Below are 20505 nucleotides of genomic sequence, written 5' to 3'. Positions count from 1 at the left end.
TGACCTGCTGCCGCTCTCTCAGGCACTCAAGTCAGAATTGAATTTAAGAAGTCCCAAGGATATTAATATGTAAATTTTATTTACCCAAGAATCTTGTTAAAATGTCGTAAGAATCTGTTCAGTATAGGTGTATGTGCAATACAGTTGATTTCTAAATGTCTTTTGTAATTCTCTGGTTTAATTAGCATTTTAATTAACATTCTGGTGCTAAATATTTCTAATAATTTGTATATGATAGACACTTTTCTGTAATCTGTGTAAATAATGTGTGTATCTGTTTTATTGTCTGTTGTCTGTAACATCATCCAGACAGAGAATCTGCAGAGATGGGTGAAGTGTCTTGCTCAAGGATACAACAACAGTATTCATCTGTGGAAGCTGGAATCACAACGCCATATCTGTCAGTCGACCATACTCACAATACCTATTTCTTAATTTTTTTTACCTACCATTTATTATGTTTTAAAGATGTTGGTTTAATTTGGGTGTCATATATGGACAAAAGAATTTCTTCATTGTTTTAACTTTATGCTAATGTTTAATGTTTTAACACAAACAAATTTGTTCAAGAGATTATCTGAAGTCTTGAGCCTCTTAACGGAAATTTACCGTAATTACCATATTAACAGTGGAGTATGTTACTTTCAGTGTGTGAGTCAATGGGCCGTATAATCACTGTTTTTCCATGAGCATGTTCATTCACAGAAAAGCCACTCTTAGCATTTAAGCTGTTACAACCAGCCAGAACTGCTCCATGAAGCACCTGCCCTGACCTGACTCCTGACTCACTGAGGGGAAGTAAAAAGCGCATGCTGTTCTCTTCTGTTTCCTTTACTGTCATCTTATTTTAAGTTTCACTTTCAGGAAATAGTGACAGCTCCAGTCTTCAAAAATAATTATTAATAAAAAAATATAAAAAATAAAAAAAAACTCTCTCCAGAGATATCCAAATGTCTTCATGGAGATAGATAAATGGCACCACATACTACAAGATTTTTCAATCTTAAGCATTTTTTAAATGTGTGACAAAAAGCGCACCCCACAGACATCAGGAGAATCTTGTGAGATAAATCTCAGATTTAAAATCTCTGATTTAAATCTGTGTAGCCTGTGCTACAGCTGTGAGCGCAATCATGTGAGCTGTTTCCTGTCTGCAGTAAAACGACTCTCTTTGAGACGCTTAAGTTTTTAAAAGACCAAGCAGAGCAGTTTCGATACAAGTCAAAACTGTGTTATTATTATTTGTGAACTTTGGTGCAATACTTCAGATACATGATTTGTAAAGCATAACAGATGGGCAACAAAGTACATAGGAAGTAGAATCGTTATCGCTAATGTAGCTATGCCCCGATCAGTGCTGCATGGATTTAAAGAGACACACGTGAGGAACTAGCCCCTTATATCAGAAGCCCCTTATGATGAGTACACCAACAAGGCCAGTTACGTCGCCCGGATTGGCGTCACCGGGGCCTCACCCTGGAGCCAGGCCTGGGGTGGGTGCTCGCCAGCGAGCGCCTGGTGGCCGAGCCTCCCCCCACGGGGCTCGGCCGGGCTCAGCCCGAAGGAGCGACGTGGGGCCGTCCTCACGTGGGCCCACCACCCGCAGGAGGATCCATATGGGGCCGGTGCAGAGAGATCTGGGCAGCAGTCGACGGCGGGGGCCTCGGCGACCGGATCTCCGGACATGGAGACTAGCTCTGGGGACATGGAATGTCACCTCGCTGGGGGGGAAGGAGCCTGAGCTTGTGCGGGAGGTTGAGCGTTACCGACTAGATATAGTCGGCCTCACCTCCACGCACAGTTTGGGCTCTGGAACCCAACTCCTTGAGAGGGGCTGGACTCTCCATTTCTCTGGCGTTGGCCGCGGGGAGCGGCGGCGGGCTGGTGTGGGCCTGCTCATTGCCCCACAGCTCAGTCGCTGTGTGTTGGAGTTCACCCCGGTGAACGAGAGGGTCGCGTCCCTGCGCCTTCGGGTCGGGGACAGGTCTCTCACTGTGGTGTCGGCCTACGGGCCGAACAGCAGTGCAGAGTACCCGGCCTTCTTGGAGTCCTTGGGAGGGGGTACTAGACAGTGCACCGACCGGGGACTCCGTTGTTCTCCTGGGGGACTTCAACGCCCACGTGGGCAACGACAGTGACACTTGGAGAGGGGTGATTGGGAGGAACGGCCTCCCCGATCTGAACCCGAGTGGTGTTTTGTTATTGGACTTCTGTGCTAGTCACAGTTTGTCCATAACAAACACCATGTTCGAGCACAAGGGTGTCCATAAGTGCACGTGGCACCAGGACACCCTAGGCCGGAGGTCGATGATCGACTTTGTCGTCGTGTCATCTGATCTCCGGCCGCGTGTCTTGGACACTCGGGTGAAGAGAGGGGCTGAGCTGTCAACTGATCACCACCTGGTTGTGAGTTGGGTTCGCTGGCGGAGGAGGAAGCCGGAAAGACCTGGCAGGCCCAAGCGTGTAGTGAGGGTCTGTTGGGAACGTCTGGCGGAGCCCTCTGTCAGAGGGACCTTCAACTCGCACCTCCGGGAGGACTTCTCCCGGATTCCGGGGGAGGCTGGAGATATGGAGTCCGAGTGGGCTTCATTCTCGGCCTCTATTGTCAATGCGGCTGCTCGGAGCTGTGGGCGTAAGGTCTGTGGTGCCTGTCGCGGCGGCAACCCCAGAACCCGGTGGTGGACACCGGAAGTAAGGGATGCTGTCAAGCTGAAGAAGGAGTCCTATCGGGCCTTGCTGGCTCGGGGGACTCCTGAGGCAGCTGACGGGTACCGGCGGGCCAAGCGTGCTGCAGCCCGTGTGGTCGCGGAGGCAAAAACTCGGAGCTGGGAGGAGTTCGGGGAGGCCATGGAGAAGGACTATCGGACGGCCTCAAAGAGATTCTGGCAAACCGTCCGGCGCCTCAGGAGGGGAAAGCAGTTCTTCACCAACACTGTTTACAGTGCGGGGGGAGAGCTGCTGACCTCGACTGGGGACGTTGTCCGGCGGTGGAAGGAATACTTTGAGGATCTCCTCAATCCCACCGTCACGTCCTCCGAGGAGGAGGCCGAGGCTGGGGACTCGGAGGCGGACTCATCCATCACCCTGGCCGAAGTCACTGAGGTGGTTGGCAAGCTCCTTGGTGGCAAGGCTCCGGGTTTGGATGAGATCCGTCCTGAGTACCTGAAGTCTCTGGATGTTGTGGGGCTGTCTTGGCTGACACGCCTCTTCAACATCGCGTGGCGGTCGGGGACAGTACCTCTGGACTGGCAAACCGGGGTGGTGGTCCCTCTGTATAAGAAGGGGGACCGGAGGGTGTGTTCCAACTATAGGGGGATCACACTTCTCAGCCTTCCCGGTAAGGTCTATGCCAGGGTACTGGAGAGGAGAATCCGGCCGATAGTCGAACCTCGGATTCAGGAGGAGCAGTGTGGTTTTCGTCCTGGCCGTGGAACACTGGACCAGCTCTACACTCTCCATAGGGTGCTCGAGGGTTCATGGGAGTTTGCCCAACCAGTCCACATGTGTTTGTGTGATCTGGAGAAGGCATTCGACCGTGTCCCTCGTGGTGTCCTGTGGGGGGTGCTCTGGGAGTATGGGGTCCGGGGCCCTTTGCTAAGGGCTGTCCGGTCCCTGTATGACCGGAGCAGGAGCTGTGTTCGCATTGCCGGCAGTAAGTCAGACCTGTTCCCGGTGCATGTTGGACTCCGCCAGGGCTGCCCTTTGTCACCGGTTCTGTTCATTGTATTTATGGACAGAATTTCTAGGCGCAGTCAGGGGCCGGAGGGGGTCCGGTTTGGGGACCACAGGATTTCATCTCTGCTGTTTGCGGACGATGTTGTCCTGTTGGCTTCATCGAGCCAGGACCTGCAATGTGCACTGGGGCGGTTTGCAGCCGAGTGTGAAGCGGCTGGGATGAAAATCAGCTCTTCCAAGTCCGAGGCCATGGTTCTCGACCGGAAAAAGGTGGCTTGCCCTCTCCGGGTGGGTGGGGAGTCTTTGCCTCAAGTGGAGGAGTTCAAGTATCTCGGGGTCTTGTTCACGAGTGAGGGAAGGACGGAACGTGAGATTGACAGGCGGATCGGTGCAGCTTCGGCAGTGATGCGGTCGCTGTATCGGACCGTTGTGGTGAAGAGGGAGCTGAGTCGAAAGGCGAAGCTCTCGATTTACCGGTCAGTCTTCGTTCCTACTCTCACCTATGGTCATGAGCTCTGGGTAGTGACCGAAAGGACGAGATCGCGGATACAAGCGCTCGAAATGAGTTTCCTCCGCAGGGTGGCTGGGCGCTCCCTTAGAGATAGGGTGAGGAGCTCAGTCACACGGGAGGAGCTCGGAGTAGAGCCGCTGCTCCTCCACGTCGAGAGGAGCCAGTTGAGGTGGCTCGGGCATCTGTTCCGGATGCCTCCTGGGCGCCTCCCTCGGGAGGTGTTCCGGGCATGTCCCGCCGGGAGGAGGCCCCGGGGAAGACCCAGGACACGCTGGAGGGACTATGTCTCTCGGCTGGCCTGGGAACGCCTCGGGGTCCCCCCGGAGGAGCTGGAGGACGTGTCTGGGGTGAAGGAAGTCTGGGAGTCCCTGCTTAGGCTGCTCCCCCCGCGACCCGGCCCCGGATAAGTGGACGAAAATGGATGGATGGATGGATGTTTTATTGGCTGTTGCTGTAGCATTGCTGATGGTTGGTGGTTACAATATGAAAGAGCAGCTCAGCATCGCACTGACACACAAGGAGTGTAGTGGCTTCAAAACTGCACACGAAGACACAAAGTTGGGTCACGCCTTCCCTAACTCAGGGAGAAACAAATCACTGCCTAAATCGGGCAAATTCTCCTGTAGTGTGTGGCAGCCTACACTTTATAGTTTATACATGCTATAAACATTCCAGGCAAAGAAAAAACATTTCTATAGAAACAAGCCGATGGAGGACCGTTCACCAGAGAAGTGAGTACACTTTTAAGATTTGCTTTACTATGTATGAGCAATAGTCCACCTAGAATAGTCCTTTCAATAACTTAAAGTGAATAATACAAAAGCTAAGGGGCAGAATGAGGTATTTAAAAGTGAAGAGGTTTTATAGTTTTTCTGATTCTCTGGGCAGATGGTCCGGTGCAGTGATCAATGGTGCATTACACTGCACCAAACTTTATGAGGCCAAAGCACCTCATGTACGCGGCTACATGCCAGAAGAGCTCAGATGTTTCAAAGTAACAGCTAAGACCAGCAGGCGGGACTCTGATGGGGTCTGTCGATAAGCTGTTGGAAAAGAATTTCTTTACAAAACCAGAACTTGTGCACTTGTGTTTTAGCTGATCTTACATGGGTTTAAATTATTTGCAACAAGAAATTAAATAATATTCGATGACGGTAATGCAACACTCCTTTATTTTTTGTATTTATGCCCTGGACTGTATAGCCTCTAATTGTTTCAAGCAGCCTACGTTTTAGACAGACTGTATTCTGTTTGAATCCAGAAGGGTCCTGGAATCAGATCATAGACCTTCCAAATTTGGGACGATCAAACAACAGTTTTGTGGTACATATTTCTTATATGAGGTTTGGTCAAATGAGTTTGGTGCTTCCGGTTGTTTATTCTTCTTGATATCAACATTTTTTCTTAGTCATCTGTGTTGTTTTTATCCTTTTTAAGTCATCTCACCATGCATCTCTCTGATTGGTTGATCCGCTTGTTAGTCACACCCATTGAAAATCGGGTCTAGATCCACTCGCCTTTGTAAAATTTTGTCAAAGCATGTGGTTTTGGCTGGCCAGGTTTGCATGTATTGCCGTATCAAATCATTTTTTCTTCCTTAGCCTATCATGTCTCAATGCCAGTAACATAGATAGATATTGGCTATAGTTGTAAGGATACTACTGCCAGATGAATCAATAAAGTCTATTGGATCAACTCTGCATGTTGTAATAAACTTTCTTTGACATTTCAAAAGCTGACCAAGGCATTGAACTCTGTAAAAGCTGTTAGTGAGTCACGAGTTTCGGTAAATCATAAACCAATTACGCTGCGGCAGGCGGTGCACCAAGGCCCACCCTTTGTTACATTATTGTGTTACCATTAACGACAGACCTGCGCAAAGCCACTCCAATCCTGCTGGCCAGCCATCATCCTATGCTAGTTACACACGAGTAAAATCAATACAATGCGGAGTGTGAAATATAAATAAATAAGTAGGCTAATTATGCTCCAAGAGGAACTCCATTTGAGGAGGTCTGAAGAAAAGTGAGTAGAAGCTGTGTTTATATACTATACATAGAAACTGCTCATTCATCATTTTGACATTACAGATTAAAGGTAACGATTGCAATATTTGTTATATAATATATGTTACTACAATCTGTTTAAAATCAGATCTCATTTTCTCTGGAAAATCTGGACTGTAATGTAGTTGGTGTATTTCTTCTCTCATCCAGGAATATCCAAAAGATCAAAAACTGTCCAGATGTCTAACTTTGAAATATGTTCAATACTTTATTGCCAATGAGGGTTGAGAAAAAAAAACACACAATCAAACCAACATGTAAACACACACAGCTTTTTAATGTGGTTTAATCGTTAGTACGGTTTCTATTATTATCAATCAAGAACATGTTAATATATATATATATGTATTTTTTGACACTTCACTTCTGGTTTTATGTGTGCAGGGTTGGTTCTAGGCACAGGCCAACAGGGCAGCTGACCGGGTCAGAGAAATTATTATTTTTTAATTATTGTGATCACTCACTGTCCAGATGTTTAGCACACACATTGCTACAGCAACAATGTGCGCTGCAAAGAATTTGATGGTGTTGTATTTCTGTGTAGCCGAACCATCTGGTCAGTGCTTGAATGGGAGACCCCTGGGAGCACCAGGTGCCATAGCAGGGTGCCAGTGGTCTTTAGGCAAGGCACTTCACTCACGTTGCCTTGTGTGTCCGAGCGTTGCTGTTGGCAATCTTGCTTTTGTCACTCTATAGTAATAGTAGCTTACCACTACTGAGTATGAAGTGAATGAATAATGCACCAAATTATAAAGTGACTTTGAGGGTGTGGAAAAGCGCTATATAAAGCTAATGCATATTATCATCTCTATTTATCATTACAGTGCCCTATTTATGATATCCTACGCGTTCATATTTTCAATTGTTATTTTAAATCTGCATATCTGGTGATGCATCTAAAGTTGTAATATGGCGGTGAGTTATATTGAATTCATTTTCTGGGCTAAGTCTAGTGGCATTTTTGAAATCCAGAAATCCAAAATAAACATCATTTGAAACTTATATTCAAATACAATGACAGAGTCTAAGAATCAACAGATGAAATGATCATGGGACTTTTGTTTCTTCCATTTACTGCGTACCATGGAGAGAAAAATGGCAGAAGTTTGTCTTTGAAACAGCAGCGAGTGAAGATGTAGATGGGAGCTGCAGCATCTACATCATGGAAAGAGACAACACCATCTTCATAATCCACAAACACACCAATCTTCTGAGGGGCACACCTCAAGGTAAGATTGACATATGGACTGGCAGCGGCTTTCCCTTTTTCATCTTCTAAATAAATTACCCAAAAACCCAAAGAAGAACCTACTGTCATGGTTCCCTTTCTGTTTATGGACTCTCTGGCCACTCCTAAAAAACAATGAGTTTTTCCTGTGACCTGAACCTCAAAGTAAAACCTCCCAAACAAAAAACTCTGTTCCCCAAAAACAAAAGGAGCATCGGAAAACCTTTCAGGATTGTCCGGGACATTCTTCCTCCTATCTTTGTAATGGACCTGTTTTCTGCCATGAGTCATAATGAGGTTTGGGTGTGCTGTATCAGGGTCAAAAGTTACACTCACTGCACATTTTTGTTTAGCTTTTAAATCGGCCTTATAGGTTTTGTTTAAGATATCAGTGAACGTTTTCTCCAGCTCAAACAAAGATCTCACAACTGCTCCTTCAAATGAGGCCTGACAGATGCTGCCCCTGGTGGAGTTCTTGTTTGGATCAGATTTGACTGGTGTAAATGTCTTCAGAAAGTGAAGGTAATCCTGTGAGTTTTCTGTTTTTTCCATCTCAGTGTTTCTGTGGTCCAGCTCAGATATTTGGTCTTCTAGGTCAGCGACCAGGTCTTTATTTGGATTTGAGTCTTGAGTTTTTCATGAATCTCCTCTTTGAGATGATCCAAGTTCTTCTGCACAGCCTGTCCCAGAGCTGTGTACACCTCCAGTCCCTCTTCCGTCACTTTGTCAGCTGCTTTCTGACTGAGCTCCAAAGAACTGCGTATTTGTTCAATCTTCTTCTTTCTCTCATCCATCATCTTCCTCACTTCTGCTTTTCTCTCCTCACACTCTTCACCCAGAGGAACAATATTGTGACTTTTGTGGTCTGAAAAAGAGCAGTGGGTACAAACACAAATGCTGTCAGTCTTACAGAAAAACTCCAGAGGTCTGTGATGTTCTGCACACATCCTGCTCTCCAGGTCAGATAAGGGCTCCACCAGCTGATGACGTTTCAGAGCTGACACTGTCTCATGAGGCTCCAGGTGAATCTCACAGAATGACACCAAACACACCAGGCAAGACTTAACCGCTTTGAGCTTTGGTGCAGAGCAAATGTCACAAAAAACCTGTTGGTCTTTAGTTGGTTCTTCTGGGACTTCACAAATTTCCTCTTGTTTTTGTGGTTGCCTTGGAAACTGAGAAGCCATGTGGGAAAGCAGAGTGTTGATTTTTAACACTGGTCTTGTGTTGAAGGCCTCCTTACAAAGTGGGCAAACGCAGCAACTACTTTTATCCCAGTAACCGCTAATGCAGTTCTTACAGAAGTTGTGTCCACAAGGAGTGCTGACTGGGTCCATGAAGACATTCAGGCAGATGGAGCACACAAACTGGTCTTCTGACAGCATGTAGTTCATAGCAGCCATATCTACAAACTAGAGAATCAAATTCAATTAAATCAGATGGAAGGTCTTATATTACAAAAAAAAATTACTCTGTATTTTAAGACATGTTTTAACATTGCTACCTCATTATAAACATGCCTGGAGTTCTGTTTTGTTTACTTTGGACATGTTACCCTTTATTATTAGTCTGTCTACATCTCCAAAGCTCAAAATGCTTTGTTCCTCCTTGTAATGCCATGTAGAGGCAGTTTTCAAGTTAAAAGCTTTACCTTTAGTTCAGCAGAGATTGGCAGTTCCAGGGTTGAAATCATCCGAGGTGTAGGTGAGGTGTATGTAGAACACAGTGGGACACATGACATCATAAGGTGGAACACATCTGAGAGAAGCGCACAGCCTAAATATGCAGGATTTGTGTGTTAAATGTGTGTGAATGAAACAAAACAAAACTCAAGGTATGTTTTGTTGAAGAAACAACATTAATATGGATCAGAAAATAGTGCAATATAGGCACTTATTAACTGACCATTTCAGTCCCCATTAAAGCCACTGTTCAGACATTTAAAAGTTTCTAACTTTGGAGGTTCCGAATATTTTCCATTGTAATAGTAGAAAGTTAAAATACTTCTATTGGATGGATGTGAAACTGGTAAGACAAGATTTTCTCAAAGCACCTTACAACATTTATCTCGTTAATGTCTTGGCAAATTAATAACATCTTTCTCGACAGAAGCACAAAAATTATATAGTTCCCTTCTAAAAGACTAATATTTGACTTTAGACATTTTATTGCTTTCGAAATACAATCACCAGCTTCTTGTTCAAGGTAGGTTACATAACTCAGACTGATTAAGTAACCTACACAGGAAAACCTAAACCTGAAGTTAGATTACATGTTATCACAAAGTAAAGATGCGTAATCTAAGTTTTATCTAATAACCTTTTATTAAATTGAACTCACCTTTTTCACCTCAAGACAAGAAATCTTCAATGTCACAAACAAGGTAATTACTATAGAAAGTTGATACTTTAGATATTTTTATATATTTATTCTGTTATTCCTGTTGTGTAAACCCATAGTTTAGATTTTTCTGTCATGACACACTATTGGGACCAAATATCTGTAGCAATTTGGTGTTTTATGACTACAGTTTTGTGTATTATCACTCCATCCTTCAGTATTGTAATGACAGACTGTTATGTCCCCTATGTCCAACAAGGGACACAATGTGTACAAAACAACCCTTGAGGCAAAGTCAGTTTGGCAAACTTTTTATTTGACAGCCAAACATTCATTAAAGTGCACAAAAAATGAACAAAAGGTTGGTGGGAGGAGGCGTGGGCCAGTTGTGCCAAATCAACAAACAAAAAGGTATACCAAAACAGGCCCTAACTGAAAACTAGGCTACAAAAAGGAAAGAAATCAAAAGCCTAGCCTACCTGGTCTAAAAAAGAGAATTTGGAAAACTCAAAACAACAAAGGTGGCAACAACTGATAACTAGTGTGTCTAACAACAAAAATCTACGTGGTGTGAAATGTACAGGGATCCCCAAACTTACCTAACCAATCCTCCCAACCAAACAAACCTGGGCTAGCAGCCATATACGCAGAGGGAGAGAGAGAGAGAGAAAGAGGCAGCACACAGCTCCTTTTAAACAGCCCTCTCCACTCTGATTGGCAGCTAGCTGGCCAATCAGCTCCAGTTCTGGTCACACCCACAGCACCTGAACACATAGGGCAGAGGAGAGAGCAGCACAAAAACAAAACAAATGCCTGCATGTAACACAGACCCACACTCCAGATGCACTTGAAACTGTATTGTGAAACATGTGTTGGTGCTAAAAACTATAACCAAAAAGTGGAATATTTTACTTCTGGCTGCACAAAGAGGTTCATATCCACACTCATATTAATGTCCCTGAGCCCAAAATGCTCTGTGCTTTCTAGCAGATGTCTACAATAAGTCAGTGAATGCCTCCAGACACGTATTGGCTTATAGATAGAAAGGATTACTGTGCCGCCTGCTAATGTGGTGGTGTTTATAAACCTGATGTAGCCCACAGTGGCACTGAGGTAGCAGGCTCTGAGCACTGACAGATGTTTGCTTTGACTGGGGAGCTTCCGAACTATAATAAGGGAGCTGTTGTAATCTCGGAATGACGATTATTTTTTCAAACTTTTCAGATTTTGCAGACATTTTAGAAGAATCCTTAAGGAGATTTTAGATACAGTATGCAAATTATCAATTAAAAATTCAGTAACGCAGCAGGATAATATTTGATTAAAAAAATAAAAAAATAAAAAACATGCCTAAATTGTGCAGCTTTTGTTGTTTTTGTCATTTTTGATCATGATAATGTCTGATAAATGTTCAATTTCCAAGTTCTGTTGTTGTGTCCTTAAGCAGGAGACTTCATTATGCAGGTTACTTTGCATTTAGTCAATTACAGGTGGTTTTATTGCTCAAAAATAAATAGGAAAACAGGAATTTGGACTCTGAGTAGGGTTGCCTCTCCACAGATTTCACCAGTAACTTGGCCTGATTTGGTATCCATGATAGTAGAAAGCTTTAATGCCATACTGTGAAACATTTCAGACAAAGCAACAACATCTCCACCAGCAAAGTTACACAGTGCAGCTTTAAAAAGATGAATATAGCTAGATCTAATTTGAGTAGTTCTGGATAGTCTTTCATACAGAATAATTCAATATAATGAAATAAACATAAACATATCTTTTCCAACAGTAAAAATGCAGTTTAAATCATCATAATAATGTGGAAATCTTTAAAGCAGCAATTTGTAGAGTACTTTTAGTAAATTGGTTCTTGTTTTGTAAGCTTGTGCCAGAAATGCTGACTAAATCACATGAAACTGAACATTATAAGAAGTCCACGAGGAGAGAGCTCAGCGTCTTACACTCACAAAAAGCTAATGAAACCACAGCTGAAGCATGTGGCTCGTATAATGTGGCTTTACAGGCATCAAAACGGTGACAGGAACAGACTTTTATGATTTCCAACATGATGCTTTTGTGAAGTTATAAATTGCACTGACTATATTCTTATTGACTGTATGAACCTGCACAGGAGCACGGCTGGTTAATTTACAAAGGGTTCTCTTTAGTGGTATTTCAGTATTTTGTCACTTATTTTGGATTTAGGTTGTAGGAAAAAAAAACTGCCTGCAAGTCAGATTTTTTATAGACCGTGATGGGAAGAAAAAAAAAATATTTAGAATACTGAACACCTGCATTAAAATGTATTTTCTAGCGCATTCCGGCACATGATCCAATCGGTGTAGTGTATTCTGAATAATTATAATACTTTCATGTAGGTTTAAATCATAGTGTATAGTAGTAAAAACAGCTTTAAATTTTGTTCTGCATTTACTTACCACTGATCAGAGAAGGAAATATCACACTTGCATGCACCATGGAGTGGACCAAACAGAAAGGCAAAGACAAGTTATAAAAATAAGTTTAAATTTAATAAAGGCACAAAAAAAAAAAAAGATATCATTTAACAAAAGCTCAAATTAGGCAAATTATTGACAAAAAAAGCTGGGCCCAACTGGGGTAACGCAAAATCAAACTGAACAGAACAAAACTAACCCAACCAGACAAAGGAACAGAGGTGTTTAAATACATGAGGACCAACTAAAGCTAAACACTAGGGAGGAATTACACTAAATAATTAACTAAACGACTAACTTAATCAAAGTAACAAAAAGGCAAATAATTATAATACAGAAAATAATAAGTGATATAAAGTGACCTTAAAGCAAACTAAAGAAACTAACTTAATAAAACTAAAAAACTAAATAGTGTCCCCGGTGCTCAAAAAACAAAACAAAACAAAAAAACAATTGTAGAAGTGTTCAAAAGTCAGAGAAGACAAGCAAGTGACAGAGCAGAAAGGTTACATGAACTATCCTGTGGCGGCTCATTTTGTTGATTTTAACCATCCTATCTCTTCCTTAAGATATATTGGCATCGAACATGTGGAACTGCCCCCTAGAGGTGGTAATCTAGAGATGCTCCTGTCAAAAAGAGACACTTCTGGATTCACCATCTTAAAACTCTTACTCCTCATGGACTTAATATGGAGTTTGATCTAAGATGTTTTTTGTAATAGACAAACTATTTCTGTATTTTATAAAATGTTTTTTATGTAAACTGTTGTTTCTTGTTGTAGAATGGGCTGAACTCACTGGGTGACCTCACTTTGGGACCTCCCATTCATTGAGTGGGTATATGGGCACCTGGGCTGGCAACCATTTTGTGTGCTGTGGTCCAAGACAAGAAAAATATCTGATGAAGGCTTTTTTTGCCGAAACGTTATTTTGTTAATAAAATAGTATTTGGACATCGGCCAACCGAGTGTGCTATGCATTTTTTCACTCAGAGCAGAAAGGTTAAGCAGTGCACCTTTAAACACTGGTCAATTTCTCCACATTTTAAATCTGGGACTGCTCTCTCTGAACTCGTGTGATGTTCAATCTAATATTTCAATATGATCGGGTGAAGTGCCACAACAAAGGAGCAAGCACAAAAGCACAAAGCACTTTCCAAAATAGTCTGCTTCACCCCAGGCTTCTGCCCAAACCACAATGTTGCCTTGTGATTGCTCATTCCATTTTGGCTCTTGCAGACAATTATTCAGACAAAAATCAAAATAGGGGCAGGCATCATTATTAGTCTGCCCATGCACGACACACTTCACAAACGTGTTGCGCGGGGTTTGCTATGATCCACAAAGAGCCTCCGGGCAAATTTTACTGTTAGCTGAGCTTGTGTGTAAATCACTGAATTTGATGGGAGTAAATGCAAGTTGAGAGAAACCCCCTTTGGATCCTCACAGACAATGAGAGAGAATCTTTTTCTTGAGTGGGTCTGACATCACATACGTTTCACACAGAGGAGAGCAGCTGTGGTTTAGCGGGGAGTCTTTGAAGTACAATTACTCGCTCCTGAAAACTCAAGTCTATAGGCTCCCATATGGAGTGAGTGAATGGGCAGCTGGTGCACATCTGATTAGCAACGCTGGTATAACATGAAGGTGAATGGTATTGTAATGGATAAGTGTAAGCCGCAGGTCTGTGAGGCAGGGAGGTTGTGAGAAACCATGAACCTTTGCAAGACCTCAGTGAAAGCACCTGTAAGTACATGTACTACCTTAGGATATATGCATATATAATGTGTTTTTCATATTCTGCTCCTAAATGATGCTCCACTATATTTATTTTTTATCTTTTTACCTTATTGGTACTTGCAGCTGATGTCATCAACATTTCCTGGAGGTGTGATGCTAACCGTAGGTTCTGATCTGTCTGGGGCTTAGTTAGACTTTTACCTGAGCTTTATTTTCACACAATCTGACCATAAAGAACTGACTTCCCTGGAATTACAACAAGTGAGCTGATTTGTGTCGTTAAACAAGTCTCTCAAACATAAAATTACAGTCACAAATAATTAGCATTAGACAACAGTTAGTCACTCTTAGTCACTCACTTTTAGTTGAAAATAAAACATCTAAACAAAACCATGGACGCTTGTGTTGATCACACTGAAAATGTGTGGTTAAAATCCATTTTGTATTTTTTCTTACATTTTCAGACAACTACTCATTTTTGGCCAAATTAAGTTTTCAGTTCCATTTTACTCTCCAAACTCTGCTGCATCTGTGAGTGTCATTGGCTCCCTCTTCGGCCAATCAGAATGATTTGTAGCCCAGGAAATACAAACTGCCCCAGTCATTTAATTACAGTTTATTTTTGTATTTTCCCCAGAACCTTGGAAAATGACTTCAGCAATTATGCTGTGAGGCTAATGATATATAGATCTTTATTTTACATCGACAGCGATATTGATCTAAAACAATTTAATGATGGCTGGTCTTCATAGTGACATTTCACTGCAGCAAGCGGCTGTTTCATTTTCATCTATCTATGGTGGAAATTTGGCCACTGACATTTTTGAGTCTGAATTCTTTTACATAATCTCAAGTAAATAAGCAGTAAGCGGACATGGGGGGTAGGTGAGAACAGAATTTTTCTGAGCACTCCAGCCTTGAATATAGAACAGTGCAGGCTTACTCATGCATAAAAATAAAAATTAAATAACTATATAAAATTGAAATACAGCTTTGAGTGAAATAATGATGAGGGGACACCATTATGTTCCAAAGGCCAGGTCAAGTTACGAGTCAGGTCTGTGAGGAGGCAAACTCACACACAGTATTATTTTTGTGTGTTGGCTGTAATATTACAAAATGAAGCTTTAATTGCACATTTATAATGCTGACTTGTCATACTAAGTAAATAGAAGAATAACCACTCTGCAAGACCACACTGTAAGTAATTGGATCATGGAAATGCACTCTGTAACAGTTTGCTATTAGACAGCGGAAAATTAACTGCACACGTAAACATGCTCTCAATCACATTAGTCACGTCTGGCTATAATTTGAAGTTATATGTACTTACACTTTTATTTACTGTTGACAACACACCGTCTCCTGCACATAAAGGCCCAGTCAAGGAAAAGCACCTGGGAAAGGTCACACAATGGAAACTAATGGGGAATGGAGTGACCACTGCGCTGGATGTAAATCACTTTTTATTGGGGGCTCAGACTTTGGTTTATGTTTCTACACGCGGAGGTCATTAACAAGAATTTACTACGCTGTTTGACTTAATATAGCGTCCTTTTTACGAGCTGGAGGATTATTTTGACCCTGACACAAGGTAAAAAGGAGGAACAGACAATTTACGTCTCTCTCACGACAGAGCAGATGAATTTGACAAACAAATCATCTCTAAATATGCTTTCTATCAGCTCTAACAAACTGCAGTCCCCTGGTTCTAACTGCAGTGGTGTAAGCTGGACTCTTAATGGCATAGTAAATTGGTGATGTCAAATGTGGTGGAGAAATGCATGTCTAGCAGAAATGGAGAGAGTGTGGTGTATTAGAGAAGAGGTGTTTTTTTATCATTAAGCTGTTGCTCTGAATAGCGTTTTGTGTGAGAGGTACTATTAAGGGAATTAAATGAGACCCAAGGTTAATGTAGAGAACTGCATCTGAATTCATAAATATTAATGTACCCTTTGAATGTGTTTCTTGTTTCATATGTTTTATTTGTCATGGTTTATTTAAAGACTGCTTAATTTAAATGCTGTGGGTGGATTTTCTTTTATTCATCAGTGGAAATTAAGTAAATATGATACAATATAATATAAAAAGTTGTACAAGTGAAGTTTTGTAATGGACTTTTGGTACTGTCCGGACTTTTTCCAATAGGAAGCGGTAGTGTGGCAAGAGAGAGAGCGGATGCGCTTTTAATTAATTGTTCTACAGTTGGCCAAACCTCCTTGTCAAGGCCTGATCTTGTCTGATCTCAGAAGCTAAGCAGAACATGGGCCTGGTTAGTACTTGGATGGGAGTCGCAGAATGCTGTGTCCTTAGGCAAGACGCTTCACTCACATTGCCCAGTGTGAACGTGATGCATGTGTGACTGTGCGTGAGTGATTGGTGATTGAGGGGATGATGGTGCAGATTGGCAGCCTAGTTTACGGTAGCCTACCCCAGGGCATATGTGACAATAGTACAGTATGGAGTCAGTAAATAAAGTTCAAATTGTAAATCAACTTTGAGCTTCTGGAAAAGTCATAGGCATTATTATTACTAAAGTTATTTTGTACTTGTACTACTGTATGTAGCGGTTTACTCAAGAAAAAAGTTACACCAAAAAGCTTTAAATAATACATTTTACAGTCATTGTTGCCTTATATCTTTAGATTAAACGACACTGCATTTGTCTTGTTAGTGGTGGTACAAATCCGCAAATCGTTTTTGATTGATTTTCTGTCCACTGACCACAGGAACGGCAACCACATTGTAATCAAATGAACATAATCAATTTTAATATGACTTTGAGACAGTGTGAACTCAACTCCTGATTACAACTGTCAGTGGGACTTATTGCATGTAATTAAACTTCCCTTTTGAAAATCATTCTTACTGCCTTGTTTACTTTTAGCTTAGTATATTTTGGCTATACTTCCTGTAGTCTCTGTCAGAAGGATCATGTGATGGAGTGACATGCTGGCTGAGTGTAGTGAGAGCTTACATAAGGGTCATTAAACACCACAGCTGGCTTTTATTGTATGGACAAACAGAAAAACACAAAACTTCTCTATAAGGACAATTAATGTACTACTTCTATTACATAACCAAATCAATTTACAATAATATTCAGTGTCAGTTTAAATCTAAAGGGCCCGATCTATGTTATAATGTTGTTTCCTCATCCAAAACATACCTCGAGTTGTGTTTTGTTTCATTCACACATGTTTAACACACGTAACCTGCATATTTAGGCTGAGTTCTTCTCTCAAACAGGAAACACTTTGTGCCACTGTGTGATGTCATGTGGAAATACAGGAAGTGCTACACTTTGTTTTTAAACTCCATACACCTTCACTGGAATCATTTGGATGATTGCAGCCCTGGAATTGCCAATATCAAAATAAAGCTAAAACATAACTGTTAGCTACCACTAGAAGACATTACAAGGTGGAACAGAGTATGTTGACTTTTGAAGATATAGATAGACCAGTATTCAATATACGTGTATGAATGAAACAAAACATAAATCCAGGTATGTTTTTGAGGTGGTGTAACATTATAATATCACTTAATGCTCACAAGAGTGTATTCTGCGTAATATAGGACCTATAATTGAGGGTAGAAGTGAATTTATTTCACTGTAGCTAGGGACCAAGGCTTTTCTACTTCTGCAGACAGATGAATAAGATGCATTGGTCCACATTTTTACTACTCATAAGCAGCTGAATATAGTAGAGGGACTGTAGAGCTCATTTACAGTGGACTGCATGCCAGAGTAAGTAATTAGGGTGAAAACTGTGTTTCTAATTTTAACCATGGTCCACTGTATCATACATAATAAATGTTGGTGGTCAAGCAGCAAGTGTGACCATTGCATTTGTAATGACTCTCTTCAATATTCATGGAGCTGTAGCTTCAGCATCCTAATTACTATTCAGCTATGTAAACCTCACCTTCTGCCTGTTGATGCAGCAGGCTTTACAGTCTTTACAGTCTTTACAGTTTTTACAGTCTTTACAGTCTTTACAGTCTTTACAGTCTTTACAATGTGGTAACAGTAATGAAACTGACACTGATTGTTTTACATTGGCCATTTAATGTGTCTTTAATTCCCGTTTACCTGTTGTCCTTGCAGGTGCAGTGGTACCATCTGACACATAACATAAACTGATGTGTCTGCGCTAGACGTTGACAGGCATCATTGAATTCACTTTGAAAGGTGAAGATTTAACTCATTCTCTTTCATGTTTCCTCATTTGTTTTTCACTCAGATAAAAAGCCAGACCTATGAATCACATTTTTGTTTGTGCAGCTTTCAGATCCACCACAATAAATCTATAATCAATGACTCTGTGGGTGACTGAAACATGACAGGCCTCAAAGTGCCTTCTGACCACCTATTTTTTTTTCTCTTATAGTTTGATTTATAGTCATTGGAATGAAATGACATAAAAAGACAGGAAGACAGATAAGTGGCAAAAGTCGAATCCATAAAGAAGAGGACAGAAGCGGATTTGGGCTTTTGCCGTAAACCATCAGTGTCCATTGGGCATGAGTCAGATTCATTATTGTAATGGGCTCAAAATGCAGCCGTTGAACAAAAATACACTCTGTGCTTCCTGCTTCCATCAGTGAAGCCATGTCGTCAGTCATCTCCTGACATTTTAATATAGGCCATTTTGAATCTTAATATAGCAATAATTACAAGTTTTATGTCCAAATGTACTTGTAAAAATTAATAGGTATACTTTTTTTTAAAGCTTTTGGACTTGAATGTAGGTTGTGTAGTGCACACAGTTTTTAAAAAGAGGGCTTCAGTTGCAACTGAACTGAACTGAGTTGCCAGTGCCTTAAACTGCATTTAGAGGGCATGTACAAGTCTGTTTTTATGTACAGACTATTACTTTTTGTGAAAGCTCAGAATATCAAGAATTCACTGAGCTGCAGAGGCTACACTGGGACTGATTAATGATTAGGTTTTGTTAGTGATATTCTGATTAGAGAGAGGCCTTTTGGGGTTATTTCCATCTGGCTGAAATTGTAGGAACTGGCAACCCATAGTGGGAGGGAGCAACCAAAACACAAAACCAAAACCAACTTTACTATCATGCTCTACATATTTGTAATTAAAAATGGTTGGTTGTCAGTACAATAAATATTTGAACAACTTTACTTCGTATGGAAACACACACATACAAGCAATGTTTATGAAACTTCACATTAAAAAAATCTTACACACCCTATTGTTTTAAAATGTGAAACTAGTGCATGATACAAGATGTGACCTTTTCCATTGAGGCGCTGAATGCCAATGTCCGATCTACCTGAAGATTTTATAGATTCCTTTTGAGAGAGGTCTGAGCCAGAGACTAAATCAATATGTCACTGTCATGATGAGAGGATAGGAAAATGTTGGAAACTGCTATTTCCAAAGTGATCAAATGTTTTAGGTTTTAATGGTGCACTGTGGAACTTTTCTAGTGGACAACCTGCAGTCCACTTGTCTCCATGGAATTATGATTGATTAACTTAGAATAGTCCACCACAGGGGGAAAAAGGATGGTCACAGTGTTACTGTTTATTATTTATCTTTTCTTCTACTTCTGTGGCATCTGATCTGTGTGCACAAAAAATATATATATATATATATATATATATATATATATATATATATATATATATATATATATATATATATATATATATATATATATATATATATATATATATATATATATATATATATATATATATATATATATATCCTGCACATTGTTAAAATGCATGCTTCATTATTATTATTATAAACACTTGTTGTAGTTGAATAAACTAGAAATGTTTTAATGCCATATTGTGGGACATTCCAGGCAAAGCAATATCATCTCCATACAAGCAAGTGGCAAACCGACCACCAGAAAAGTTACGTAGTGCACCTTTAATTGATAATACTGTAGGTAACTTATTGTCTTTTACCTGTATATTGTTATGTAATACAATAGCATAGTGTAGGAAGCAGTGTTTTGAAGATGTGTTTAAGTGACAGTAGGGGTAAATATTCTGCCCACATGTTATGTTTGTGTTTCTCTTGTGTGCACCTGCTTCAGGGGTAATTACATTTGAGTGTTTTCATGGACTCTTGACAGGCAGGTTGAAGAGGCTGGTAATTGTACATGTGTGGTAACAACTATACTCCCTCGCACTCACGTTAACCCCATGTCAAATAGGACCCATGGCATCCATATGGAAAACTACTTATAAACAAACACATTTTATAGTATTATGGACATATACAGTGAGACATAAATTAAATTAAATTAGGAAATACGTGTTTATCTATCTTAGGAAAAGAGAACTCCTTACATTTGATATTGTGTAAGATGAGGTCCCTTTCAGAGTTGTCAGAAATGTATAACCAGATACTAAAAGAAAAAAATAAACAAATAGAAATAGAAACATTTCATCAATAGCTTTTCTATTTGTTTTCTTCTTCCTTGGATCTACTTTAGACCACTGTGGA

The 20505-nt window shown here is 41.1% G+C and overlaps 1 protein-coding gene across 1 annotated transcript; it reads right to left on the bottom strand.

Annotated features, from left to right (window-relative positions):
* Positions 1–7276: 7276 nt before the first annotated feature.
* Positions 7277–8883, bottom strand: LOC110160027 (zinc-binding protein A33-like). Its single transcript, XM_055164778.1, has 3 exons — positions 8622–8883; positions 8084–8345; positions 7277–7943 (listed from the first exon to the last, which is right to left on the bottom strand). Exons 1-3 carry the CDS (start codon positions 8881–8883, stop codon positions 7277–7279), a joined length of 1191 nt encoding a protein of 396 aa, XP_055020753.1.
* Positions 8884–20505: the final 11622 nt, after the last annotated feature.

Source organism: Boleophthalmus pectinirostris, unplaced genomic scaffold (genome assembly GCF_026225935.1).
Source record: "Boleophthalmus pectinirostris isolate CB_2022bp ecotype Guang Dong unplaced genomic scaffold, ASM2622593v1 HiC_scaffold_7, whole genome shotgun sequence".
Taxonomy (NCBI): domain Eukaryota; kingdom Metazoa; phylum Chordata; class Actinopteri; order Gobiiformes; family Gobiidae; genus Boleophthalmus; species Boleophthalmus pectinirostris.
This window is presented reverse-complemented; position numbering and strand designations above follow the sequence as displayed.